The sequence below is a fragment of the Dermochelys coriacea genome, chromosome 20 (genome assembly GCF_009764565.3).
Source record: "Dermochelys coriacea isolate rDerCor1 chromosome 20, rDerCor1.pri.v4, whole genome shotgun sequence".
Classification (NCBI taxonomy): Eukaryota; Metazoa; Chordata; order Testudines; family Dermochelyidae; genus Dermochelys; species Dermochelys coriacea.
The window spans coordinates 9,553,155-9,579,624 of record NC_050087.2 but is presented as its reverse complement, the minus strand read 5'-3'; the positions used below and the strand labels follow the sequence as shown (position 1 = coordinate 9,579,624).

The window sequence follows — 26,470 nt, the reverse complement described above, 5'->3', positions numbered from 1 at the left end:
TGTGCTAATTCCTGTCCTCTTTTCTTCTGTAGCTGGGGGTATGCAGAGCGCACTCAGCCCTGCTGCAGTTCTTATAGTCAAGAAGTGGGTGTAAACATGAGCCCATTCTTGCTATCCAGGCTGGACTGTCCCTTTACAGCAACAGAGCTGTATGGACGCCAGTGGAATTCCACCATTGTGAGCAGAGAGCAGGTCCCAGGTCTCCGCCCCTGCTCCGATCTTCTCACTTTGTGCTGCTCTGGACAAATCCCAGGAGATACCTCCAGGGGAGCGAGCCAGAGCCTGTCCCATCTCCTGAACCGTCAGCCAGTGGTCTGGCTTCTCTAGAACAGCCACCGTGTTGGGGACTGCACTTCCAGCAGGGTCAGGGTGCAAACATGGTTCTCTCTAGATGGGACCAGGTTGTGTCCCCACCATGCCAGGGCTAGAGCTGCCCATTAGGCCATGCTGCTGTCCCTTTTTGTCAGGCGATCCCACCAGTAGGATGCTTGGAGCCACCTGGGATAGCCTTCTTTGCCCTCTGCTTACAGCCGGGGTGGGAGTGCGGCCTGCTGAATATCAGGGGGTAGGGGTGGCCTTGCGGTCTCAGGGTGCTGCTTCCAGGAGCTAGCTGGGGGGTCACACAGAGCAGCATGTCCCTCTGCACTCCAGCAGCACTTCCAAAGGCTCCAACCCTAGCCCCAAATTATCTGAGTGTGGGGCTGTGGAGCTCATTCCCTGCCCACACCCACCCATGGAAGCACCCTCAGTGCCCATAGAGCCTGGATGTGGAAAGGTGGGCAGCACAGTGCAGTGGTCAGAGCAGAGAAGCCTGTGCTGCTGAGGTCCCAGTCTGACCCCCTCTGCCCCCATCTCCCTGCAGAAGAACAGCTCGCTGCCCGACGAGAACAATGTGGCCCGTTTGCAGGAGGAGCTCAAGGCACTGAAGGTACGTGAGGTGACTGCACTGACCTCACTCAAGGAGCTACAGCTGCAGGTGAAGGAGCTCAACGACAGCTGGCAGGTAAAGCCCCTTTCCCCGTCGGCTCCACTCACCACCAGGCCAGCTACCCATCCTTGACCCCAGCACGTGGGCAGAGACAACTCCCCAACCAGTGATACATCTGATTAGCAATTATCTTTGAGAACTCATGGGTGAGGTCCCAGAGGACAGGAGAAGGGCTAACACAGTACCTATCTTTAAAAGGGGAACACAGAGGACCCAGGGAATTATAGAACACGCTAACTTCGGTACCTGGAAAGATACTGGAACAAACTATTAATCAATTTGTTAGCGCCCAAAGGATAATAGGGTAATAAGTAGTAACCAACAAATTGTGCCAAACCAATCTAATTTCATTCTTTGATAGGGTTACTGGCCTAGCAGATGCGTGAAAGCTGTAGATATAATATTGTGACAGGTTAGAACCCCCCCTTTGGGATGTCACCTGATGTACTGCTGTCTCACTGAGCCCCTCCTGTTCCACCAGCCTGGATTTCCTCTCCCTGTTTTGCTGAATGAGGCTCTCCGGCCTCTTGCATCACACAAACACACAGGTAGGGCCCCACCCAACTACAGACACAGACGGAAGTCAGCTCTGTGTGAGAGGATTCACCCAGCATTCATGTGCACACCCCTTTTGGGGGAATAAACCCAAAATAATACTATCTTGTGCTGAGGATTGCCTGCTATCTGGTGGGCGTTCCCCCAAGTACACACACAGTTGTAGTTGTAACATAGTCAATATTCCTAACTTCAGATACAGAAAGGATACATGCATACAAATTGGATAATCACATTCAGTGAATCATAACCTTTCCAGTGATACCTTACATGAGCCATCTTGCGTAAAGTATATCTTAGTCATGCCATATTTGTATCATAATCATATTTCTATGAAGAATATGGGGTGTAATGTCAGAGATATATCTTGATTTTAGTTAGGCTTTTGACAATCTCACAAGGCATTCTTCTGAGCAAACTAAAGAAGGTCTAGGTGAAATTGCTATAAGGTGGATGCATAAGTGGTTGAAAGACTGTAACTCAAAGATTAGTTGTAAAAAATTCACTGTCAAACTGTGTCTTGTGGGACTCCACAGTCAATTTTGGGTCCAGTACTAATCAATATTTTCATTACTGATTTGGATAATGGAGTGGAGAGCATGTTTATAAAACTTGCAGAAATCACCAAGCTGGGAAAGGTTGCAAGCACTTTGGAGGACAGGTTTAGAATTGCAAAAAGAAAAGGAGTACTTGTGGCACCTTAGAGACTAACAAATTTATTTGAGCATAAGCTTTCATGAGCTACAGCTTACTTCATCGGATGCGATGAAGCGAGCTGTAGCTCATGAAAGCTTATGCTCAGATAAATTTGTTTGTCTCTAAGGTGCCACAAGTACTCCTTTTCTTTTTGCGAATACAGACTAACACGGCTGCTACTCTGAAACCTGTCATTATGCAAGGTTTAGAATTGAAAATGACCTTGACAAATTTGTTGAAATCCAACAAAGACAAGTGCAAAGTACTATACTTGGGAAGGAAAAATCAAATGCATAAATACAAAATGAGGAATAACTGGCTAGGTGGTAGTAGTGCTGAAACGGTTCTGGGGGTTATAATAGACCCCAAATTGAATATGAGCCAACAGTGGCTTTGAGGACATCAGTTACTCAGCCAGAGGTTATGGGTCTATTACAGGAGTGGGTGGGTGAGGTTCTGTGGCCTTATACAGGAGATCAGACTAGATGATCATGATGGTCCCTTCTGGCCTAAAAGTCTACGAGTCTACTCTGAGTCTAATGTGATATAGTTACAAAAACGGCTCTCATCATTCTGGGGTATACCTACAGCAGTGTTGTATATCAGACATGGGAGATAATTGTCCCCTTCTGCTCAATACCTGTGCGGCCTCAGCTGGAGTCCTGTGTCCCAGTTTGGGGCATCACATTTCAAGAAAGATGTGGACAAATTGAAGAGAATTCAGGGAGACCAACAAATAATCAAAGGTTTAGAAAACCTCACCTGTGAGGAAAGGTTAAAAACCTGGGCTTTTTTAATCTTGAGATAAGAAGGCTGAGGAGGGACAGTGACATAGTATATCAGGGTTGGAAGGGACCTCAGGATGTCATCTAGTCCAACCCCCTGCTCAAAGCAGGACCAATCCCCAATTTTTGCCCCAGATCCTTAAATGGCCCCCTCAAGGATTGAACTCACAACCCTGGGTTTAAGCAGGCCAATGCTCAAACCACTGAGCTATTCCTTCCCCCATAAATTGATAACAGTCTTCAGATATGTTAAAGATTGTTCTAAAGAGGCCGAAGATCAGTTGTTCTCCATGTCCACTGAGGGCAGGACAAGAAATAATCCACTTAATCTGCAACAAGGGACATTTAAACTCTGGAATGGGCTTTCAAAGGAGGTTGTAGAATTCCTGTCATTGGAGATTTTTAAGAATAGGTTGGACAAACACCTGTCAGGGACAGTCTTGGTTTACTTGGTCCTGCCCCAGTGTAGGGGATGGACTAGAAGACCGCTCTAGGTCCTTTCCAGCCCTGCAGTTCTAGGATTCTGTGATCCTCAGATCTGCCCCTCTGGGGCTTTTACTAGTTGAATCAGCTCAAAACTGGCCTGAATCTCAACCTGGAACAGGACTGTGGCAGGGGGTTAGAATCATAGGGTTAGAAGGGACTGCTAGGGTCACCTAGTCTAACCCTCTGCCAAGATGCAGGATTTGTTGTGTCTAAACCGTCCCAGACAGGTGGCTCCAGCCTCCTTTTGAAAACCTCCAGTGAAGAAGCGTCCACAACCTCCTTGTTTGTCATAAGTTTCCTTCATGGTGTCACAGGCTCGGGCATTGGCTCAAAGTGAGCTGGTTCCCAGGGTCACAGACCAGTCCACTTTCCCACAAAGCTCAGCCTTAGGGGGTAAGAGCTCCCTTCACCCTCCAGCAAATCTGTGCTTCAGTAGGGGATGTCTTTCAGCTAGCCTGGGATGATCTGACAGAGCAGTGGGGGTGGGGAGTCCGAACTCCTGGGTTCTATCCCCGGCTCACAGAGCAACTTCCCCTCTGTACACCGCTCAGTATGCCAGACCCCCTTTAGAGTCTCACTCTTTCACTAGGGTGAGCCACTCGGCCTCACCACATCCTTAGACCTCGGGGTCTTCAGTGCTCCTGCTTCACTGCTTGATCTCCCTTCAGTGAGTCCAGCTGAGATGAGCAAGCATCTGAGAGAGACTTGTACACTCAAAAGGAGCAGTAAGTGCACCGGACTCCCTCCCTTCAGCAGCTGCACTAACTCTCAGCCAGCATTGCAGAAGCAGTCAAGATCGTAGATGTCTGCGACACAGCGTAGAAAGTCCTTGGTCAGCACAGAAAACAGAAACGTACAGCCTGGTTCATCTTGGCCAGCCTGGAGTCCCAGCAAAGCAGTGCCCACCCTTGGCTCCTACTCTGTCCCTCTGTGTCCTCCTTTCTTGTTCAAGTTCCTGGCTTGGCCCCTCCTCAGTCCTTTGTTCTCCAACTGGTCAAACACAGCTGGCTTCCTGGGGAGGGGGTGGACCATCCATGGTCCTTTGTTGCTAGGTAGCAAATATTCCAGTGTTTGGCTTTGCTGTTGTCTTCCCTGACTCTCCAATGACATGGGCCACTCCACAGAGAGCCAGACACCATTTCCACCTGTGTGGTAGCTTGCCTGAGAGTAAACAGCCTTTTGCCACCCCCAGATGACAATGCAGCATATAGGGGAAACTGAGGCACACACAGTATTTCTACAAAATATTACAGAGAATTCTCACGCCATCACTTCTCTTCCCCTTTGAGACTGAACTGAGCAGGGGCACTTTAACCAGTGACCTAGGAATGTTCGAACCCCCAATAAGAAAAGGAGTACTTGTGGCACCTTAGAGACTAACAAATTTATTAGAGCATAAGCTTTCGTGAGCTACAGCTCACTTCATCGGATGTGAGCTGTAGCTCACGAAAGCTTATGCTCTAATAAATTTGTTAGTCTCTAAGGTGCCACAAGTACTCCTTTTCTTTTTGCGAATACAGACTAACACGGCTGCTACTCCGAACCCCCAATGTTATCCATTGATGCCACAGCATCTTTCACATTTCCTTGGCAGCTGTTCTACCAGGCACTAATAAGATTCATTTAGCACCCTTGCTAATCAATCAAATATATAGTGCCCAATACACAAGTCAGAGCAGTTTCATGTCCTCACTCGGGTCTGGTCTGTTAGATGGCACCAGCAGGGCACGCATAAGGAGTTTTCATGCAGCTCTGTGCCCTTTTGCCACCCCAAAGCTGGGATGGGGTCCTGCCGGAGTGAGGAGTGCAATGAGCCCACATTCTTCCATGAGTCAGCCATCTTGGCCGCAAAGTGGGGTGCCTTTACCTCCTGGTTGGATTAGGGAGTGAGCCCTTGAGCCTTGGGTCTTCATCCAGTCACATCTCTGGGGCTCTGGTGTCCCAAGGTCTGGTGAGGCAGGGATGCAGAGTGTCCGAACCCCAGAGCTGTGCATATGCCAGGAGCCCATCTCCCCTCTTGGGGTCACCCTGTTGCCCCCACCCCCAGGACTGAGTCCTCTCTCGGCCCCCGTTCTGGAGGGTTATGATTTGGGGTCTCTTGTTCAGAAGAACCCACCATGACCAGGGCCACATTCTGACCAGGGGTCTCTATTAGCCAGCAGCAGCCTTCCAGCTGCATTACCCTTCTCTGGGGCTTCTCGCACCCGTGGACAGGGTAAACATGGCAGTTCTCCTTGTCACATCTCATGTGTGGAGATGGGCGAGGTGACCCCTCTGCCCCACTCAGCTACAGGGCAGACAGGCAGGTGTCTTAAGCTTAGCAGCTCTTCCTTTGTGTTAGCAGCCAGGGGGAAAAACTCTCCTCCCTGCCCGCCAGGCTATTTGCATGTTCTGTGACACCGTCATTCTGAGCCTTCTGGCTCCCTGGATTCAAGTCTTTGGCCCTTACAGAAGCAGGGACTGGATCCTTGCTTAGAGTGATACAGTCATTTCCCAAAGGGTGTCCAAGGTGATATCCTCGGAGAACCCCAACTACCCCACTCCACCCCGATCCTTCGTGTGTCTGCACAGGGATCTGAGCCACAGGCAGGGCAAATAACTTCACTTTTGGGACCTTCACCCAGGTTACACAGCCCTTCAGCACTTCATGGGGTTGCACCACACATGGTTTGACGCAGTTTCTCTCTGACCCAGAATCTCTGCACTCCATGAATATCTTCCCATTAGCCACAACCTGCTGCTCTCTATAGGGGTCAGATGTATCTAAGCACAGGAGAGGACAGCAGGACATATGTAATGGTGCCTGGATTGGGAGCCCATCTGTCACTGTTCAGCGTGTCCCTGAGGGGCTGACTACATGACTACTTTCCTCCAATAGATGAGTCACAGTTTGCCCCTGGAGCCTGAGCTCAGGCTGCTTTCCTGATCGGACAGAGGCTGAGTTAGCCCCTCTGCCCTGGGCATTGGCCAAGTTAACACTTTGAGGGTTCTGTTTGGCCACTCTTTCCTTACCCTTGGGCATTTTGCCCACTTTGCCATTTTCCTACAGAAATTATACCTCAGGTCTCAGATGTCCCTTGATCTCCATTGGCTGTACCCCAACTTTGAGATTTCCTGAGTCCCCTTCTGGGATGCTTCCAGGGATTTCCTTTCCCAGGCTTCGGCCATTCCCCTTTGGGTCTCTTCATACCCAGCCCTGCTGCCCACAAACTCATCTGCCAGCCAGCCTGCACACCACAGATCTTTAGGCTTTCTGTCCACTGACCACATTTTAAGCTCATGGGGACAGATCTCATAAAGTTTTTCCAACCCAACCAGCATGGTGAGCCCTGCACCCTTACCCCATTTGTGGAGATATTCTCCAATCAGGATGCTGGCTTTCATTTAGGTCACACCCTGGGTCTTTTGCACACCCTGAATCCTTTTCCTGTAAGCCTCAGGTCAATTCACACTTAAGCAGCAAAGCCGAATTGATTAGTTTCTAGTCCCTAGCGTCAGCCCCGTCCATCTGGCTCTATGGCTCTATGGCCTCTATGGCTTTAGGATTGGCAGTGCGGGGATCATGACCTGACCTTGTGGGAGTGCAGTGGGGCTGAACGAGGCTTGAGAAGTGCTGTGGGACCCTGGTTGGAGGGGCCCGTGCAGGCGAGGAGCAGGAGTTCCACCGGTTGGTGCGTGAATCCTGACATCGGGGCACAAATTCAGCCTGTGCCCCCTCCACTCCCCTAGGCTCATCTGTCACGGACAGGCGGGCGCTGGAAGGAGTCCCCCCGCAAGAACACCATGAACGATCTCCAGGATGAGCTGATGACCACCCGCCTGCGGGAGGCCCAGACCCAGGCCGACCTCCGTGAGCTGCGGCAGAGGCTGGTGGAGCTTGAAACCCAAGTGAGGCAGTTGGCAGGGTGACAAGCCAGCTGGGTCTGGAGCGTTCCCATGGGAGATTGGCACATGGTCCTGATGTACCCCGAGGCGAGGACCCCTGACAGCAGGGAGTAGTGGGGAGAGGGGTGGGGTTGGGGTCCAGTTGTGTGGGTGATGGCTGTGCGGGAAGCATGCAAGTAAGGAGGGGGGGATGTTGTGGATGTATAAGGGGGGCTGCAATTAAGGGGGGGATGTGTATGAGGCGTGTACTATGTATAGAGAGGGGGTGGGGCATGGGCAGTGCATAGGGAGAGGAATGTGTGCGGTGTATAGGGAGGGGGATGTGGATGGGGTGTGGGTGGTACGTAGGGAGGGGTGTGTGGCGGTGTGTAGGGGGGTATCACGGAGTCCCCGGGCGATGCTCTGGAACTGCTCCCTACGAAGAAAGGCAGGACTCTGGGGAAGTCTCCTTTCTGTGAGCAGCCTGTCTTCAGGGACACACAGCTCACACAGCTTCCACCTTCCTGGGTCTGACCTCGAAGCATTCAGCATCCTCTGCCCCTCCGTGCGCTTCCCACAGCAAGTCCACCCAGGCAGGGCTCCTGGGGAAGCCAGAGGGTCCTGCACCCCAACTCCGCAGTCAGACGTGACTCTCAGCCAGCCAGTAAAACAGAAGGTTTATTAGATGACAGGAACATGGTCTAACACAGAGCTTGTAGGTTCAGAGAACAGGACCCCTCAGCTGGGTCCATTTTGGGGGGCAGTGAGCCAGACAACCATGTCTGCCCACATCTGCTTTTCACTCCATGTCCCCAGCCCACCCCACCCCAAACTGACTCCCCCTCCTGCCCCTCCTCCTCTGGGCTTTGTCCCTTTCCCGGGCCAGGAGGTCACTGGATTCCTTTGTTCTCCAACCCTTTAGCTCTCACCTTGCAAGGGGGGAAGGGCCAGGCCATCAGCTGCCAGGAAACAGGGAGTTGGCCATTCTCTGTGTCCAGACCCCTGCACACACCTGCCCTCTAGGGCTCTGCAACAATCATACACCCTTATCCCACCAGCTAGATACTTAAGAACTGCCTAGGGGAAACTGAGGCACCCCCACAATACTCAGAGGAAACATTAAGAACAGTCCCGCTTCATCACAGGGGGGAATGTGGGCAGAGCTTAGGGAGGGGATGTGGGTGAGGCATGAGCAGTGAGCAGGGATGGGGATGTGGGCGCTGCATAGAGAGGGGGAATGTGGGTGGGGCACGGGCAGTACTTAAGGACAGGAATGTGGGTAATGCGTAGGCAAGGGGGGTATGGGAGGGGCGTGGGACATGTACTGTATGTTGGAGGGAAATGTGTATCGTGTTGGGGGACTGCGGGGCGTAGTTCAGTGTATTGGGGTGGGGGTATGCACAGTGTGTGTGTGTGTGCAGGGCGTGCACAGTGTTGGGAAGTGGGTGGCTATGGCATGTGCAGTGTGTTTGGGTTGGTAGGTGTGTACAGTGTGTTGGGTGCAGATGTGTGCGGGGCATGTACAGTGTGTTGGGGGTGTGGATGCGTGCAGGGCGCAAACTCTGTGTTGGGGGTGGTGAGTTGCAGGCATGAGCAGTGTATTGGAGTATGTGGGCATGTATAGTGTGTTGGCCAGTGAGTGTGTGGTATGTATTGAGGGGTGTTATGTGCACATGGACTGCAATCCTGGAGTGTGGCCATACTGGGGGGTGCACTAAGGGGTGACTGTTTGGAGCGGGTGCACGGAGTGATGGTCGGAAGCTGGGGCTGGACAATGGTGGATCACTTGCTAATTGCCCTGTTCTGTTCCTTCCCCCTGAAGCATCTGGCACCAGCCACTGTCGGCAGACAGGCCACTGGGCTAGATGGACCATTGGGCTGACCCAGGATGGCCGTTCTTATGGGGATGGGAGTGCAGGTGGTGGGGACGTGTGTTGTGTGTACATGGAGCACAGCCATGGAGTGTGGGTGTGCATTGTGTTGGGGTGGATGTTTGCAGGCTGGTAGTGTGGGCGTGGTGGGTATTTGGAGGGGCTAGGGGAGTGGATGTGGGAATGAGGATTCAGTGGGGGTGTAGTTGTGGGGCATACTGAGTTGGGGTGCTGCTATAGAATGGGAGGACGCAGTTGTGAGGAGTGGGTGTGTATTGCATGTGCATGGAGATCAGTTATGGAGTTATGGGTGTGTATTCTGTGGGGGTGCAGTTGGGGGATGTGGGTGTTTGCAGGGTGGGAGTGCAGTTGGGGATGAGGGAGTATATTGGGTGTTTGCGCACGTGCACACACACCCACACCTCTAACCATGGAAACCGTAGGGCTGGAACCCCATGTTTGCTGCGAGCGGGCATGGTTGAATGACCTGTCACCTGAGCTTTGTTCCCTGTCTGTCTCTGCCGGGCACCCCAGGATCAGATTCACAGTAATCTGCTGAACCGGACGGAGCAGGAGTGCCTAGGGCTGCAGGAGAAACTGCAATACCTCACTGCCCAGAACAAAGGGCTGCAGACGCAGTTGAGTGAGACCAAGCGCAAGCATGCGGAGTCCGAGTGCAAGGTGAGCACCAGGCTGGAGGGCGGACACAGCAATGCAGTGGGGATGACCTGCTCCAGCCCAGGAAACTGTCCCCTGCCCTGCCCTGCCCTAGCCAGCTCTGCTCTGCTCTGCTCTGCTCTGCTTGGCACTGGGTGAAATTCACCTGGCTGCTTTTCAGGGGCTAGGTGGCAAGAAGCCAGCACTATCAGCCCCCAGGTGTGGCCTCCAGACAGTGAATCTAACAGCTGCTGGTGCAGAAATCCTCTCCCCAGACCTGGTATTCACAGCCCCCGATGTGCTGACTCAGGAACCCAAGGGGATGAGCTTGGGGGGCAGGGATCAGATGGCCCACATCTGGGCTTCCCTACCTGCTTTGAACACACCACCACCTATGTAGACCTGGACCCAGCAGGACAGACATGGTGACAGTGCAGCCCGTATATGGATGGAGGGGGCTGTACCCCAAACTAACGCAGATGAATTTTCAGGCAGCAGAATCTGGGAGGTTTCTGCAGCTCTGTGACATGTTGGAGTCTTGTGCTGCTTTCAGCAGGGGCATGGCATATCCTCGAGCTGGGTCTTGGTGGATCTGAACCCTCCCCTTGCTGAGTCCTGTTGTTCACCTGGCTGTTGCGCTGGCACTAACACCATGTGTTTGACACCACAGAGCAAAGAGGAGGTGATGGCGGTGCGGCTGCGGGAGGCCGACAGCATGGCAGCCGTGGCAGAGATGCGGCAGCGGATTGCTGAGCTGGAGATCCAGGTGCGGGGAAATAATCAGCTCACCCAGACGTGTATCTTTGTGAGCACAAAAACCACACTCCTGCTCCAGAGCCTGTCCTGATCCCAGCTGGGGGTCAGGAAGGGATCTCTGAGTGAGATGGGAAAGGGAAACGGCTGTCGCCTTGGCATCCTTGCTCCCATCTCTGTTCCCAGTCGCCTTTGGACCAAGCCTGATTCTCTCCTCACTCTCCACAGAGGGAAGAAGGGATGATCCAGGGCCAGCTGAACAACTCTGACTCCTCCCAATACATCCGGGAACTCAAGGACCAGATTGATGAGCTTAAGGCTGAAGTGAGTGCAATCCCACCCCCAGTGCTGTGTCCATTATGGGGGCAGGGAGCAGCTTATCAGGTTCCCCCTTGGCCAGGGTCCTGCCAGGCCATCTTGCTCCCCTGTGTCCGAGTTTAGACCTTGGGTGAATAGCAGTGCCCCTTCTTGCAGGATCCCTGAAACCACTTTCTGAATGGGGGATGCCAGACCCAGCTTCCTTCCAGTTGATCCCTCCTCGGCACAGAAAGCGAATCCAGATCCAGGCTTTTGGGCTGGCCCACAGGAAATTGGGGCTGTTAGCAAATTTTTGAACTGGATCGAGCTCTGGATTTGGGGGCTTTGGGACCTGGGCTCTTATCTGCAACCCATCTCTAATTGCAACCCATATTATCATGACTCTCCTCTGTCACTGCCTCATTGTATGCATATAGAAAAGGAGTACTTGTGGCACCTTAGAGACTAACAAATTTATTAGAGCATAAGCTTTCGTGAGCTACAGCCCACTTCATCGGATGCATTAGCAAATGCATTTTTTGTAGCTCACGAAAGCTTATGCTCTAATAAATTTGTTAGTCTCTAAGGTGCCACAAGTACTCCTTTTCTTTTTGCGAATACAGACTAACACGGCTGCTACTCTGAAACTTGTCATTGTATGCATATGTAAGGCACCAATCCCATAGACTACTCAGCCCTCTGTGCTGCGTAGCACAGAGCTTTGGAAGGGCCAGGGAAAAGCAGTGCCCCCGGCTCAGACCTGTCCTTGCAAGCACCCTCTCTGCTGGTGACTTTTGGCTGCAAGACATGGGCATAGTTTGGGAAGGGCATGGGGGGCGTGCCCCCCCCAACTGCAAGCCTCTGGCAGGTGTGGAATTTGGCCCCCATGCATGGTCCCTTTGGCCTGGCTGGAACTGCCCTCCCAAATATAGAACTCAAACTATGCCTATGTTGTAAGAGCCAGGACAAGGGTGGCACAGTGTTTAGGAACTCGGGGGCCTGTGTTCAATTCCCTGGTCTGCCACAAACTCCCTGGGTGACTTCAGATAAGTTGCTTAGTCGCTCTGTGCCTCAGTTTCCCTGTCTGTACAGTGGGGATGATAGCCCTGCCCCACCTCACAGTGGTGGTGTTAGGATAAATGCATTAAAGTTCATGAGGTCATCAGATACTACAGTGATGGGGCCATAGAAGAAGCCATATATTTATCCCACATCCGCAGCCCTGTGTAGCCGAGCCAGTAGCTGGCAGCTGTTTGTTCACCTCCACAGCTTCTACAGGTGGCTGGACACATCTCCTTCCCCATGAAAAGCCTTTGACTTCATAAGAAAGGGACTTGGGGGGGGGAGTGTGCAGTGAGGCTCCCGCTGCTGCAGTGGATGGGGCAGAACATTCACTGGCATGCCCTGATGGACGAAGATAGTGGACGTGTCACCACACAGACGGTGGGGTTTGAAGGTCCTTGGTGCTGGGCTGTGGAGAGTGATCAGAATCCAGGGGGGCGGGGGGAAGAATCATAGAATATCAGGGTTGGAAGAGACCTCAGGAGATCATCTAGTCCAACCCCCTGCTCAAAGCAGGACCAATCCCCAACTAAATCATCCCAGCCAGAGTTTTGTCAAGATGGGCCTTAAAAGCCTCCAAGGATGGAGATTCCACTACCTCCCTAGGTAACCCATTCCAGTGCTTCACCACCCTCCTAGTGAAATAGTGTTTCCTAATATCCAACCTACACCTCCTCCACTGCAACTTGAGACCATTGCTTCTTGTTCTGTCATCTGCTACCACTGAGAACAGCCGAGCTCCATCCATCCATTTGATAGACTACTATCAAATCGCCCCTCTCTCTTCTCTTCTGCAGACTAAATAAGCCCAGTTCCCTCAGCTTCTCCTCATAAGTCATGTGCCCCAGCCCCCTAATCATTTTTGTTGCCCTCCACTGGACTCTCTCCAATTTGTCCACCTCCCTTCTGTAGTGGAGGGACTAAAACTGGACACAATACTCCAGGTGTGGCCTCACCAGTGCCAAATAGAGGGAAATAATCACTTCCCTCGATCTGCTGGCAATGCTCCTACTAATACAGCCCAATATGCTGTTGGCCTTCTTGGCAACAAGGGAACACTGCTGACTCATATCCAGCTTCTCATCCACTGTAATCCCCAGGTTCTTTTCTGCAGAACTGCTGCTTAGCCAGTCGGTCCCCAGCCTGTAGCAGTGCATGGGATTCTTCCTTCCTAAGTGCAGGACTCTGCACTTGTCCTTACTGAACCTCATCAGATTTCTTTTGGCCCAATCCTCCAATTTGTCTAGGTCACTCTGGACCCTATCCCTACTCTCCATCATATCTACCTCTCCCCCCAGCTTAGTGTCGTCTGCGAACTTGCTGAGTGTACAATTCATCCCATCATCCAGATCATTAATAAAAATGTTGAACAAAACCAGCCCTAGGACCGACCCCTGGGGCACTCTGCTTGATACCAGCTGCCAACTAGACATCAAGCCATTGATTACTACCCGTTGAGCCCGACAATCTATCCAGTTTTCTATCCACCTTATAGTCCATTCATCCAATCCATACTTCTTTAATTTGCTGACAAGAATACTGTGGGAGACCGTATCAAAAGCTTTACTAAAGTCAAGATATATCACATCCACCACTTTCCCCATATCCACAGAGCCAGTTATCTCATCATAGAAGGCAATCAGGTTGGTCAGGCATGACTTGCCCTTGGTGAATCCACATTGACTATTCCTGATCACCTTCCTCTCCTCCAAGTGCTTCAAAATGGATTCCTTGAGGACCTGCTCCAAGATTTTGCTGGGGACTGAAGTGAGGCTGACCAGTCTGTAGTTCCCCAGATTCTCCTTCTTCCCTTTTTTAAATATGGGCACTATATTTGCCTTTTTCCAATCTTCCGGGACCTCCCCTGATCCCCAAGAGTTTTCAAAGGTAACGGCCACTGGCTCTGCAATCACATCAGCCAACTCCCTCGGATGCAGAGCATCTGGCCCCATGGACTTGTGCATGTCCAGCTTTTCTAAATAGTCCTTAACTGTTCTTTTACCACTGAGGGCTGGTCACCTCCTCCCCATACTGTGCTGCCCAGTGCAGTATTCTGGGAGCTAACCTTGTCTGTGAAGACTGAGGCAAAAAACATATTGAGTACTTCAGTTTTTTCCACATTCTCTGTCTCTAGGTTGCCTCCCCCATTCAGTAAGGGTCCCACACTTTCCCTGACCACCACCTTGTTGCTAACATACCTGTAGAAACCCTTCTTGTTACCCTTCACATCCCTTGTTAGCTGCAACTCTAATTGAGCCTTGGCCTTCCTGATTACACCCCTGCATGCTGGAGCAATATTTTTATACTCCTCCCTAGTCATCTGTCCAAATTTCCATTTCTTGTAAGCTTCATTTTTGTGTTTAAGCTCGCTGAAGATTTCGCTGTTAAGCCAAGCTGGTTGAACACAATATATATTAGCTCCTGGGATTCTCATACTAGTGTCTTTGTGGCAGACCACAGCCACCTACGCATGGTAACGTCGAGTTGAGGAACAGCCTATGACTAAGGCTTCCAAGTCACTGATTTTCAGGGGAGCTGATAGAGATCAGAGGTATGCTTCTGAGTCAGTCAGCCAGCCAGCATCTTCAACAACCCCCAGGACAAGCCCATATGGGGAGCTGGGCTCAGCAGAGACTCTAGCAGCTGCTCTGTCACGCACAGATCTTGGCAGACTGGAGTCTGACAGCGCCCAACATGACCAGGTCCCAGTCTCAGGCAGGGTCTACGCAGTGTCCAGTACAAGGGCAGGGACCCTTGTCTTGCTCGGGATCCATGCTGTGGCCAGCACAGTGGGACCCTGGCTCTGGTTGAGGCCTCTACATGCTACCATAATTCAAACAACCCTGATGTCTCCTGTCCCTAGTCTGATGCCTCACCTGCTTGGCCATGCTCGCTATCTGTCCCAGTTCTCTGATTCTCCATTAACCTGTGCTTGACTGCTTTGCTGCCATGAAGCCTAAAGACTTTTGGGATTCACTGCTTGGGGAAGCCTGTCTGTCAGTTTCACCCGGTGTGACGCTTTGTACACTGAATTGTCAATTTCTCAGGTGACCGAGGTTTCCAGACTGCATTGGGCCAGATCCTCAGCTGGTGTAAATTTCTGTAGCCACATTGACTCCAGTATAGCAGTGCTGATTTAAACCAGGTGGGGATATGGTCCATTGACTCCCATAGAGCTCTGCCCGTTTAGACCAGCTGGGGATCTGGCTGTACATATTGAATCATAAAGGCAGCACTTGTCACTGCTGGGGATCTGAATCAAAGCACTTTGGAAAGCGGAATGAATTCAGCCCCACAAAGCCACCCTGGGAGGTGGGACAGCATTATTAACCCCTTAACAGACAGGGAAACTGAGGCACGGAGCGGGCATGTGACTTGCCCAAGGTTGTGCAGAGCCAAGAAATTCTCTGTCAAATTCCTCGAAATCAGCTCTGTGGGTAAGCAGCCATCCTCCATCAGCCGTCTCCTCTGCCCCACACTGGGGAGCTGTCTCTGCCTTATTCTGCATGGGGCCATCTCTGCTCCTCCCACTTCCCCGAGCTCCCTCTGCCCCATACTGGGAGGGGCTGTCTCTGCTCCCCCTCCCCCCAAGCTCCCTCTACCTCACACTGGGAAGAGATAGTCTCCATAAATGTAACCTAGTCAGGCCTCTGCTCCCCCCTTGAGGGAGCTGTCTGTACACCCTTTTCTCTGGGGGATTGGGCGGCCAGATCCCCCAGTGTATTTCTGAGCTCCATCATGCCCTGCCCCTCCCCATCCAGGCCAGCCAGGCAGGGCTGGCAAGGGTGCATGCGCTAGCCCTGTCACTGCTGTTCCTCACCTCCAGTTCCCTGTGCCCTCCAGATCCGGCTGATGAAGGGCCAGAAGCCCTTCGAGGACTCCATGGGCTTTGATGGCATCCACATTGTGAGCCATCTGGCAGTGGACGAGGACTCGCTGCACTCCTCAGATGAGGAGCTGCTGACCAACCCCATGGTGGTGGGCGCACTGCAGGACGTGCTGTACCCGCTCTCACCCTGCAATGTCCGCTTCCTGCGGGGCACGGAGAGCTCCGGCAAAGAGAGCGATGGCTCCACGGACAGTGAGCCCGAGGACCCCACCTCCACCACTGAGGCTGATGGCGAGATGGAGCCACAGATCATCTTCGGAGAAACCCTCAGCAAGTGAGAGGAGGTGCTGATGCCAGGGGGATCCCCCCCTCCACCAATCGGGCACTGAGCGGGCAGCCTGGAGAGAAGAGACTCCTCTCCTTGGCACTCTCAGTAGTGGCAGGTGGGGGAGATCATAGACCCAACACGATGGCTGGGCTCAGAGAGCATTGCACGTCTGCTGCCATGCGGGGACAGCTCTCCAGCCGGCCAGTGTTATACACAACCTCTTGATTGTTGTCTGCACTGCCTTTCTCCTGCTCTGTCATCACCAGTAGTTACACTCCGACTCCATTGAGTAACCCTCGTTCGCTCCATCCCGCCCCCTAATGCCTACTTCTTGTATTGCCCTTTCCCAAAAGTTTGCACATTTGAGAACTCAGCTCAGTGTCATCCTGAGCAGGGGTGGAAGCGGCAAGGCCGCTGGATATCCGGCCCCAGTGACCATCCACTTGGTCCGAGCACCTGTGGGCAACTGGCCAACAAACCATTCCCTCCCCTCCACACTCAGAGGGTGGGAAGTTGGGTCCCTCTTCCTTTTATTTAAATGTGTGTCCCCAATGATCCCGAGAGCATCTGCTCGGAGAGGGGAGAGTTGTAGGCCTTCATATCCCTATTCTCAAGGGAGATCTCCCCAGGATGGGAAGGGCCCAGCGTGGGGGATTCTGGATCGAGGAGCCTGCTTGGTTACGTGAGAGATTATATTTTATTTTTGTTCTCCAGATTTTATTTATTTAAACTGTTATGATGCCAACTGGGCTCCCCTCGGGGAGCTCCACACTAAGCTTTAAGTTCTAGGAAATTACACTGATGGTTATTGTGTCATAAGGAAATCTGTGGGAGCAGCGTTCTGCCCTGCTGCCTTCCTGTCCTCCATCCATAGTGGAGCTGCGCTCTCAATCTCCTGCACAGTTAAGTTCTCCAGAAGGTGTTGTAACTGTTCCCTTTCTCTTCTGCTCCATATGGCAAACTGCAGGGTTTCCAGCTAAATTCCTAACTTCCCTGTCTGGAGAGGGCTATGTGGAAACAAATCCCCTAGGAGAACCTTTCTTACTCTACCCAGAGAGCCACCTTAAACCTTGTGTCCCTACCAAGATCTGTCTGGTGCACAGCAAAGGTGCCCGGTAAGCAAGAGCAGTTTGGGGAGGAGCCTAGAGAGTAGTCCCCAGCCAGGAATCATCTGGAGAAGGTTTGTTTCTATGCATGATGGGGCTTCACCTCCCTCAGCCAGCCTGGCCTGTGTTCCTCTGAACTGGCTCTCCCAGCTCTGCAGCTGGCACCATGTGTCCGTACCGTTTCAGTAGCCCCATGAGATGCCCTCCAGTCTACCAGAGCAGTAAGGAGATTTGGAGCGATGGATGGACGGCATGCACAGCTCAGCGAGCCCTGGTCAGATGATGGAAATGCCAGCTCCTTAGACTAGCCCTTAATAGAGACCTCAGCTTCTAATCAGAGAGAAACCCAAGCTGCTTATCTCCAAATGAGCTACCTTGGGCCAGAATTGCTGAACCGTTCACCACTTGGAAACCTGCCCTGGTGATCAGGCAGCAGGTGAAGCAGCTTCCTTGGGATGGAGCAGTCTGCAAACATAATCCCCCTTGAAGGAATTTTCCAATAAAGCGCAGCCTGCAGTGCTCCCACCTTGGCTAGCGACATCATTCTTGTCAACAGTGTATCAAGTATCATTTGTGTGGAAGAGCCGGCTAGGCCCGCCACCACAGCCCATCACCCAAAGAGTTTTGCTTGCCATCAGCAAGCCAGCTGCTCAGCTGGTGCAAATCCCCCGAGCTCTGCTGCAGTAAATGGCGCTACTCTGATCTACACCAGCACAGGAGCTAGTCCATTTTGTCTACAGCTCTGACTCCTAATTTCCAGTGTCTGGCTCTGCTTCCCTCACTACAAAACGGTCCAGATTGCACTTCCATTTGTTTGTGACAGAGTCAGAATCTTGCATCACTTCCTGCTTCGGGGCTTTGCATCACTTCCTGGTGGTGGAGAGGCGCCATGGAGCTGCAAGCACCTGAGACTGTAGCGTCAGTTCATTTCCACCCCCTCTGTGCAGCAGCAACACAGCTCCATTCTAACACCCCTCGAGGAGCACAAACGGAAAATGGAAGGCGAGACCTCCAGGACTGGCTGCTCCCAGCAGGGATGGAAGATCTCAGGTGGCTGGGATGAAGGCTGAATTTTCCAGGCACCTGGATGGCAAATGAAGGCAGTGGGGCTCAGGACCAGAGTTCACATAGTGCTGGGACATGGCGGGAGGGCCCTTTTGGGGCCATTGTCATGTCCCTGGGAGAGACTGATGCTGCTAGGCACAAATGGCTGCTTTAAAACCTTGAGCACATGGGGTGCTTTGTTGCCCATTGGCTGTTCTATTTATGGAGGGTACCAGCCATCGAGAGCAGCCTGTGCGCAGACCTGCTCAGGCAGAGAGAGAAACAGAATGATGGAAGAGGGGTGGAGCTGGCTGGATCCATCAGTCCCTGTGGAGATTATCTGGCTTGCTCTCTTCTGGACTTGAGTTTTATTTCCTTTCTTTCTTTCCCATCCTGCCCCTGCTTTACACCTTCCTCTTATTTCCCTTCTGCTCTCTGAATTCAATAAACCCGGACATCCAGCAGCTGAGGAAAATCCATTCCCATGGGTGGCTTTGCCTGATTTCCTCTCCAGCCGATGGCAAACGTCACTTTCAATACCTCCAACCCTCCCCTGCCAATAGGTATTTCCATAGCTTTCACCTTCCCTGCTGGTGTATTGAGTTCAATTGGTCTGTTTCCAAAGGAGGGGCCTTAGACATCCCAGCTTGGCAGAACCTTCTCCCATACCCTAAACCTTCCCCTTCTGAGATGGAAAACAACAGCCGCAGTGGACCTGAATGCTTGGATTGAGCCCCTCACTGGCCCACTACATCACTGAACTGGAGTATTATGTATACTTATATAAATATGCCTGGGAGAGGCTTTGGTTGGGTATTTATAATCTGTATATTTTAATATATATATTATATATACATGCTGCGCTGTATTGCCAAATTCTTGTGATACCTCTCCCCCCTTCCTCCTCCCTCCCCCACAGAGAGCAGCAGCATCCCACATGAGCTGAGGGTGGTTGACATGCAGGCCTTTCTCTGCCATCACCTTTAGCTCCAGATGCCACTTTCCTACGCTGGGGACCCTGTTTACAACAGAAGATGGCTTGTGAATCCATTTGCTGGTTACGGAGCTGGTCATATGCACCACCTTGTTATTTTATTTATTCTGTATAGCGCCAGACAAGGACCAGCAGCTTCAGAGAGCGGCCTGACGGCATGAGCCCTTCTGGAAATAAGAGATTGATTTGGAGCTCCTTCCCCTATTGATTGATTTCAGTGGAGTTGCTTCAGATTAACGCTGGAATAACAGATCAGAATCTGTCCCACAGGGCCAAGTCCTTCCTATACTCAGCATTTATCTGGGCCTTACCCAGTCAAGGACCTGAGAGCTTTGCCGAAGAAAAGGCTTTGGCATTTGGCTCCTACTTTGCAAAGTACTGCAGCTGGGAGCAGTGCTGGGGCCACAGCTGGAGGATTCAGAGTAGCAGCTGTGTCAGTCTGTATCTGCAAAAAGAACAGGAGTACTTGCGGCACCTTAGAGACTAACAAATTTATTTGAGAATAAGCTTTCATGAGCTACAGAGGATACTATACTACTTCTACTACTAAGAGCAGTGTGTCTGCACCAGATCCATAGCTAGTGCAAATCGGCATAACCCCATTGACCCCAGTGCACATACGCTGATTACACCAGCTAGGGATTTAGCCCGTTGGCTCCAGCACAATGACACTAATTTACACCAGCTGGAGATCTGGCCCTCAGTACTTAGGCAAAACACGTCTTTGAAATCAGTGGGAGCTTTCTAGAGTATGTCCTGAGTAAACTGAGTAAATCGTTCACGGTCTCTGGCTTTGGCTCTTTGACTTCGCTGGGAATGTTGTTGTAGTCAGGATCAGGCCCTTATTTTCACACCCTTTCCGAGAAGACAGTCCCCTCGGGCGGGTTTATCACGTTCCAGCAGAGACTTCGTACGTTGCACCTTGTGATTGAGCGTGACCCTGCTGTAGGGAGCAGACCCTAGCCCTGCTCTGCTGGGCTGGAATCCTGTCCCCACTTAGACCCACACAGTGGTTTCAGTGGGATCACACTGGAGTTAGTAATGGCAGAATCTGGGATACAGGATGAGTGGGCCCCAGATGCCCCCTTTCCTCTTGCATGCCCACTTCCACAGCTGCACACTGAGCAGTCAGGTGTTCAGGACTGGCTCCCTGCCCACCGTCACCCCCCATAAGGAATCAGCTCTCAGGGAGACCCAGACCCTCCCTAGGATTCCATCCCAACCACAGAGGTGCTGGGCCATGAGGAAGCAGAGTAGAATAATATCATTCCCTGGAGACTACCCCAGGAGGTGGCATGAGCTGACTCCCAGTTCCTTCTTGCACAGCTGGTGGGGGAGGGACTCTTTGATAGGGGTGCTGCCTGCAGCCCACAGGAGGTCCCTGGTTCAAGTCAGCATTGCTGCAACCTGCATGAACAGAGGGCCAGATTCTGCCATTGCTGAGTCCTGTGCAATGCCACAAAAATGGGTGGGACTGCGTGGGTGTAACCACTAGCTGGGTTCCAGCCCAGCAGAGTCTGCTGCCTACAGCAGGCCACTGGGTTACTCCTTGACTGCCCTCCCCCCGGGGCTGAACCTGGAGAAAAACTGCAAGGCATGATTGGCCACCCGCGTTCTGCCCCCACTGCTGTCAGTGGAAATGCCCAGCCAGAGGGCGTCAGAGCAGAATATTGTCCAGGCTCCCTAGTAGCCTTGGACACAGTCTACTCTAGGTAAACCCTTGGTTGTATCAATGGCAGCATGTCACTGTTCAGCCTGATCCCTCACCCCACACCCTTCGACACATCCATACACCATGCCCCCAGTAGCAATGTATCCTGGGGCTCCCGCTCCACAGCACCGGGCCATACAGCTTGGGAGCATGGGCTTCTTACAAATGATGAAGTTGTGCACTGTGGGGTGACTTGGGAGGAAGGCTCGGGGTGGCTTTCCATCCACATAGACAGGGCCAGTTCAGCTGCAGGTTCCTTCCCAGGCACTTCATGCAAGCGGGGCATCGGGGTCTCAGGTGGCTCTTCTGTGTGGATAAGTGGTGCAAGTTCAAGGCATTGGAGAAGGGGTTTTTTGAAGGCTCCCATTGCCTGCAAGAAAGTTTGCCTGATGTGTGGCTATCGCCTCCATGACACGGACAGAGCCTGTAAATCCCACCTGCATTGCTGGCTACTATGGCACGTGGAAGGGTTTGGATCATGACTAAAGCAAACTGAACTGAGTTTAGAAGGGAAAATCCACCGCCTCCCCCACTTCCCGCAGCTCTGGCGAGGCTCATTCTCGAGCTACTCATGTTGGGGGTTTTGGGTTTTGTTTTGTTTTTTCCTGTATGATTTTTGAGTAGCAACTAAAACAAGGTACCTAAAGGTGACCTGCTGTGTGCTCTGTAGTAGACTGCAGCTGCCTAGATCCAAGAAGGCAGCATCCAGGGCCGCAGGGCACGCCTGCTTGTTGACACTCATGGATGCCTGCCCCTCCCCTTACGGCAAAAGCGTAAGTACAGCTCAGCACACCATGGGCAAACCTCAGCCAGACAATTCCCCCTTCACTCTTAACTGCCTCTAACCTGGCAGCTTTGGTCCCCTTGCTGTTTCTTCAACTGCCTGCCCACTGCAAGGATCCATCTTCCTCTGACGTAGCTGAGACTGGCCAGTTGTAGACAGGACTGGATAGACCGTTAGGTTGATCCACTCTGGCAAGCCCTTTGTTTAGCACAGTCAGGATTGCAGGGCAGGCTGCAGGCAGCGCCTATGTGGATGCATAGATAGGGAGTAGGTGCTGAGTAGCTGTTGGGGGGGGGGGGCTTCACCTGAACTCTGTCTTTTAGGGAGGGAGAGGCATGGCCTAGTGGGTAGACTCTGGGACTGGGAACCTGGTGTCTCCTGTGTTCCAATCCCAGCTCTTACTCCAGATTGTGCAATGCAAGTCACTGCCGCCTTCTTTCTGCCTCAGTTTCCCCATCTAGTGCCAGGATGGTCAACTAGTTATGTTTGTAAAACGTCGAATGTGCTGGATGAAATATTATTAGGTGTACTATGGCAGTGTCTAGGGGCCCTAACTGAGATCAGGGCTGCAGGGTGCTGCACAGACACACTTAGTAGGAGAGAGCCCCGTTCTAAAGAGCTTACAGTCTAGATAGACAAGATGGAGGGTGGGAGGGAGGGAGGGAAACAGACCCAGAGAAGGGAAGGAACTTACCCAAGGTCACCCCGTAGGGAAGTTCAGAGCAGGCTTTAAACTGCTACTAATTTATTGAGTGTGGGACTCAGAGAGAAGGGGAAGCAAAATTAGAGCCTGAAAGTTCAGCCTGTACTCCCCCAAATTTGGGGGCACTTGGAGCTAGGGCTTGGGTTCAAATCCATCTCTAGGAAACATGTTTTGTGACACCCCCAAAGTTGGGGAAGCCTCAACGTTTAAGAGCAAAAATGTCAGAGTTTCTACCCCTACCAAGATCTGCCTGTCCATCTATAATAGAGGCTGAAAAGCCACTGTGCTGTTGGGGCATTAACAGCTCCCACACAGCCTCTTCCAGTTCTGCCCCACTTCTTAGCGGACAGTCCTGCAGAGGGCAGACCCAGAGAGAAAAGGCCCATAGAGTGACCAGGACCAGCCAGGATCTGTGTCTAGGACTCAGCTGTCACATGGATTGACACAGGTTCAGTCTCCCCACCTGGCTTCCAGGGAATAACTAGAACCTCTCCATGCCCATCCCCATGCTGAGTAAGGAGCAGTGCTGATGGGGGCCAAATGGGAGACCCTGGAGGCCAGGAAGCAGAGAGCATAAAAGATTGAATGGAGGAGATCATAAGGAGTTACATATTCCAAGGGCAGAGGGGACCATTGTGATTGTCTAGTCTGACCACCTAGATAACAGGTCAGAGACCTGCCCCCAATAATTCCTAGAGCAAAGCTTTGAGGAAAACATCCAGCATTGCTTTAACAATTATCTGTGATGGAGAATCCACCATGACTCTGGTAAATGGTTCCAATAGTTCCTCTGCGAGGCAGGGGAAACCCCCAGGACAGGTGAGGTTAGACCAGGGGATGTTGGCCTGTACTCAGACACAGAGATAGCTCACCCACTATGGATCAGCAATCACGGGACTGATCCCTAGGTGGTGTGAATCAGCATTGCTCCATAGGAGTCAATGGGCCAGATCCCCAGCTGATGTAGATTGGAGCCCCACTGGAGTTGCAAAGCTCCACCAGCTGTGGAATGGTCTTTCCAGAGAAAGTAAGAGTGAAATGCGAGTGAGACTGAGAAGGGGACCTGGCAGGACTTCCCGCCAGTGGGTAGAGTCATTACCAGCACACACACACACCCCCCACAGGGAACCCAACACACACGGGCGCCTCCCTCACTGGCAATCAGCGTGCAAAGGCATGTCAGATCGGTGTCACCTCCTTGGCTTGGATGCAGCCTTCCTGCGCATAGCTCAGCTGTGGGGAAGCCCGTTTGGCTCCATATCCAAGAAGCGCACTCAGGTTGCAGTGAATTTTGGTTCATTTTGATGGTACTGTAACTACCGCCCAACGGTCTGACCGCTCCCAAACTAGTGTGTCTGGCGTATCTGTGTAGCGGTGACCCCTCCTCCTCTCTGACTGTAACCTTCGTCCTCTTCAGCCCACACCCATTTTAAAAATAACTGACTTGTGCAAAAAACATCTGTACTTTCAAAAAAAGAGAGAAAAACCATCAAAAACAATAAACTATTTACACTGTCTTACTAACTCTGTGCCTCTGGGCTCTGTAGGGCGCTTCTGTTCCAGGAATGGCTGGGAAGGCTGGCAGATCAGAACCTCTTCCGGAGCGCATCTGGAAAACATCAGCGTGTTAAAAATATTCACAGATTGACCAGAAAAGACTATTGTGATCATGTAGTCTGGCCGATATAACATAAACCACATAAACCCTCGCCCAGTGACTCCTGCAGCCAGCCCATAGCTTGTGGTTGATCTAGAGCACACGCGTGCACACTCAGAGAAAGATACAGCCACTCGAGTAGGTCTTCTAAGTGATGGAGAATCCACTGCACCTCTTGGGAAATTGTCCCAGTAGTTCATTTCCTTCTCCATTAAAATGCACATCCTATTTCTAGCCTGGATTTATCTAGCTTCAGCTTCCAGCCAGTGGATCTTTTCTGCCTTTGTATTTGGGGTTGGGAGAAGGCTGCTCTTACAACTAGCAGCCAAAGGCATCATGCAGTCCAGTGGCTGGAATTTAAAGCCAGACAAATATAGACTAAAAATAAGGTGCAAATGAAGTGAGGGGTGACTGACCACCAGAAATGATCTGGGGGCGGGGTGGATTCTCCAGCACTTGAGAAGAAGTGTTTTTCAATGAGCTGCGGTAGCTCAAGCATGAGATATGGGCTGTGTGCTGGGAGCCCTGGGTGCTTTGCTCTGGCCTGGATTATGCTGGAGGGCAGACATTGAGCATAGTGGCCCCTTCTGGTCTTAAACTCTATGCAAGGGGGTGAGGGGAGAACTGATATAGGACATAGAGGGCCAGCTTTTTAGCTGGTGTAAATCAGTATCACTCCACTGACTTTAATGGGGCAATTCTGATTTACATCAGCTCGAGATCCAGCCCAAAGCCTTTGCCATCTTGGTCACGGGTTCAGAGCCAGCCCAGCTCAGGTAGTGAAAATTGATGGCTGTTTGATGGGTCTGAGTCCCTGTTCTTGAAGGGCTGGTATCCATCTCACACAGACCAATCCTAGTTGGCAGCTGTGGGACCACAGAGTCATGATTGAATGCACCATAAAGCAAGGCTAGTGGGGTAATTGCCCCATCATGGCCTGTAATAAGAGATCTTCTCTCTGCTGGGCTGTCAGTCCAACACCTTTCCCAGGCCCCGAATCCATGCTTCGCTCACCCCTAAGAATAACTCGCGCTAAGGGGAGATTCACGGCACTCACATTCTGACCTTGTGCGGATCATTCTGAGTGACTGCCTTTTCCCCCAAGCTGAGTGGGCTCTCGCCAAACTCAGGCTATTGCCGAGGTGATCCTGGCCAGATATCCCTTTGTCAGGGCTCCTGAATTTGGTCGTAATTCCTTCCAGGACTCCCACTCCTTGCCCTGTGGCTGCAAGCCACAATAGCCCTGCTAGCCTTTTGCTTTAATTCCCTATTAGCAGGGAGCTTGCAAGCTTCCCCTCCATAGAGACGGGCTAAGCCGTGGACAGTGCATGCTGCTGCAGCTGGGGCCTGAACAGCAGGACTGGGCAGGTGCCTCAGCAGCAAATAGGAGTTTCCCTTTGGCCGAGCTGGGGGGATCTCAGCTGCTCTCAGCTGGAATAGCTAGTGAAGCTGAGTTGCTCCTCCGCTGTCAATGGCTGCACCGGCCAGGCTCCTACCAGGTCAGCTGCCCCAGTGTTTGAAAGCATGAGCCAACCTTTAGCTAATGGTTAGGTAGAAACTTCCCCTGGGAGCAGGTTATTCCATTAATGCCCAGTAGGGTGCATCCTCTGCAGCTGGCAGTGCTGGACACTGCCGCAGGTGGGATACCAGGCTAGATGGGCCCATCAGTCTGAGCCAGGCTGGCAGCCAATGGCATATGAACTCAATTGCAGCACGCACCAGATATTTGTGACTTGCTGCTCATGAGAAGGATTTATCAGAGCAAAGGCATCACCCCTACTGCCCGTTCAGTTCTTGCACTGAGCCAGCCTGCCCAGAGCGAGATCTGTGCAAACAGCCTCCCAGCTGAGACAGGAAGTGGGCAGGGGAATCAGGGCTCCCATGAGTCAGAGCAGAACCAGACGGCAAGAGAGCGAAACTGGCACATGGCTGACACGATGGGGAGGATGTTTAGAGGTGCATGTTGCAGGAGCTGCTTGAAGGATTGAGAGCTGGACCCAGCAATGCCTCATGCGGTCAACTATCATCCAGGCAGGTGGGTTCGGAGCAGCTGACTGCAGGTGGAGCATTCTGTTAAGATTTTAAAGCCCTGTCTGTCGGGGTGTAGGCCTTAAAGATCCCTCTGCAATAGCAGTGTGTGTCCTGGCCAAAACCTCCCCCCATGGCTGTGACTCAAGCCGGTAGCTCCACCCCAGAGGTGGCTATATTCCAACAGTGCTGGCTGTTCATTGGTTGGGACAGAGGGGCTGCTCCTGCCTTCTTCCCAGCCCTCTGAATTTCCAGGTCTGGAGGACTGGAAC

General features: G+C 52.1%; 1 protein-coding gene across 8 annotated transcripts in view; it reads left to right on the top strand.

The window, feature by feature from the left end:
- Nucleotides 1-26,470, top strand: part of EVI5L (ecotropic viral integration site 5 like) — a 93,862-nt gene that overhangs the window by 59,409 nt on the left and 7,983 nt on the right. For 5 of the 8 annotated variants that reach the window (XM_043506766.1, XM_038378517.2, XM_038378515.2 and 2 more), the window contains 6 exons: nt 863-1,003; nt 7,240-7,398; nt 9,780-9,926; nt 10,573-10,668; nt 10,884-10,979; nt 15,858-24,037. In XM_043506766.1, coding sequence (XP_043362701.1) covers nt 863-1,003; nt 7,240-7,398; nt 9,780-9,926; nt 10,573-10,668; nt 10,884-10,979; nt 15,858-16,181 — 963 coding nt within the window. In that variant the 3' untranslated portion in view covers nt 16,182-24,037. Of the gene's footprint in view, nt 1-862; nt 1,004-7,239; nt 7,399-9,779; nt 9,927-10,572; nt 10,669-10,883; nt 10,980-15,061; nt 15,170-15,857; nt 24,038-26,470 lie in introns of those variants that run through there. The other 3 variants (XM_043506767.1, XM_043506769.1, XR_006278376.1) reach the window with 3 other exon arrangements.